At 60.0% G+C, this 1,761-nt stretch overlaps 2 protein-coding genes across 2 annotated transcripts in view; both read left to right on the top strand.

Moving 5' to 3' along the window:
- Positions 1-749, top strand: part of KREMEN2 (kringle containing transmembrane protein 2) — a 4,582-nt gene extending 3,833 nt beyond the window's left edge. The window contains exon 9 of the mRNA XM_015558533.1: positions 157-749. Within this exon, the coding sequence (XP_015414019.1) occupies positions 157-367 (211 nt within the window). The 3' untranslated portion in view covers positions 368-749. The remainder of the gene's footprint in view (positions 1-156) is intronic.
- PAQR4 (progestin and adipoQ receptor family member IV) overlaps positions 1-1,761 on the top strand; it is a 20,409-nt gene that overhangs the window by 15,339 nt on the left and 3,309 nt on the right. The gene's annotated exons all lie outside the window — the stretch shown is intronic.

The raw sequence follows: 1,761 nt of genomic DNA, 5'->3' as shown, positions 1-1,761 counted from the left end.
CTGGTGGGAAGCTGGGACCCAAGGAATGGAGCTGAAACTCCTAGGCTCTTGAGGGACCTTGGGTCTACACAGGAAATCGAGCCTGGGATCACAGGCGAAGCAGGATGCTGGGGGTGAGACTGGTTGGTCTTTGGCTGATGTCTGCTCCCTCTCTAGGAGCTGTCTACTGGTTCCAGGAAAAGGGCCCCCACCCTTGAGGCCTTCCCAGGGCTCTGGGAGAAGTTGGGCTGTGTGGTACCGCCGACCTGGAGGGGTGGCACTGCCCTGCCCCCCTGGGGACTCCCAGGCTGAGGGGCTAGCCTCGACTTACCGCCCCCTGAGCGCCTCCAGCCAGAGTTCCCTGCGTTCGCTCATCTCTGCTCTCTGACTCAGGACCCCCAGGGTCCATTGGATCCTCCAACAGTGTGATGGACACCAGAGACTCCATGCCGCGCTCTGCCTTGGCCTTCCAGTTTAAGGGCAGCTCTGCCTCTGTTCATCTCTCAGAGGCCAGTCGTCGGACAGGAAGCATCTGGTACTATTATTGGGAACTTGGCCTAACTCTGAGTGTCCAGATGGTCCAGGCCAAATGGCAAGAGGAATCGGCTCCCCTCCTCATAGACCTTGATAAGGAGCTCTCCGACTTCAGGGTCTTGGAGCCCCTCTGGGGGTAGTCCTGGACTGCTGCCCTACGTGAAATGTGAGAAGTCAACAAAAGTGGTCAAAAGACCAGACACAGACTTTGAATAAAGGACCTATTTTGGTATAGGGCTCTGCAAATTCTTAAGTGGTGGGAAATTATGTTGATGATACTGAAGCAAAGGGTTGGGTGTGTCCATGCAAGTTGAGGGCGTTCCACGCAGTTCCTGGGACCCAGCTGAAATGCAGAGGGCTGAGGAATCGCCTGCAGAAGGATGGGTGGGCGGGGTCCTGGGGAAGGGCGGCGAGGGGAAAGGCAGGCTGGTGAGGCTGAGCCAGATTAAGCGGAAGAAGAGATGCCTTCCTGGGCCCCACCTTAGTATGAACCCAGGCAGGGAGTGAACTTTCTTCCCTGGCCACTTGCCCTCTTTCTTCCCCTCCATTTCCTGCCTGTCCTGGGCGGGGCGGAAAGTGTACGTTGTGGGCGATAATAGAGTGAGTTTTGTTGAGCTCGAAGACGGTCCAAAGGGCAGGGCCTCTCCCGATGGCGCCTGGAATGTCAGGAACACTGTAGGGGACATCTCGGCGCGCATTGCCGCGCTCCAGGGGAGCCTGGCCTGTGGATAGATCATCCCTGGAGTGGGGGGGATGGGGGGGGACGGCTCTAGACCTGACCTGTCCGAACGGCCCGGGCTGGTAGCACCGTGGACAGAGCCCAGGCTGCGGGGGTAGCGTTGGGTGTGGGGCGGTGCTGGGGAGGGTGGCCGCCCAAGGGTGCGTTGACCTGGGAGTAGTTCGGAAAGCCGGGGCGCGCACTGCGGGAGGACGCAAGGTGCTGGGGCCACTCCACCAAAGCCACCAGCACTCAGAACGTTGGGTCCCAAGCCAACAGCCACTCCATGCAATTGAAACGGGCACCGCATGTATTATGCTAAGAGGGTGTTGGCCTGGGAAGCCTCGGGGCGGGGCCTCCCCCACCAGCTGTACCTATTGGCTCTCACAGAGTCTAGGTCTGGAGCTCAGCGCGCGAAACGTTGGTGGGATGGAGGGGGTGGTTAGTTGGGGCGGAGCCTTGCGTCCCGTCCCGCGTCCGGCCGCACCCTTCCTCAGGGCTTCAGAGGACTTCTGATCGCTGCTGCAGCT

This window comes from Myotis davidii, unplaced genomic scaffold, assembly GCF_000327345.1.
Source record: "Myotis davidii unplaced genomic scaffold, ASM32734v1 scaffold1334, whole genome shotgun sequence".
In the NCBI taxonomy this organism is placed as follows: Eukaryota; Metazoa; Chordata; class Mammalia; order Chiroptera; family Vespertilionidae; genus Myotis; species Myotis davidii.
Note: the sequence above shows the minus strand (reverse complement) of the source record. Positions and strands in the feature narration are given on the sequence as shown.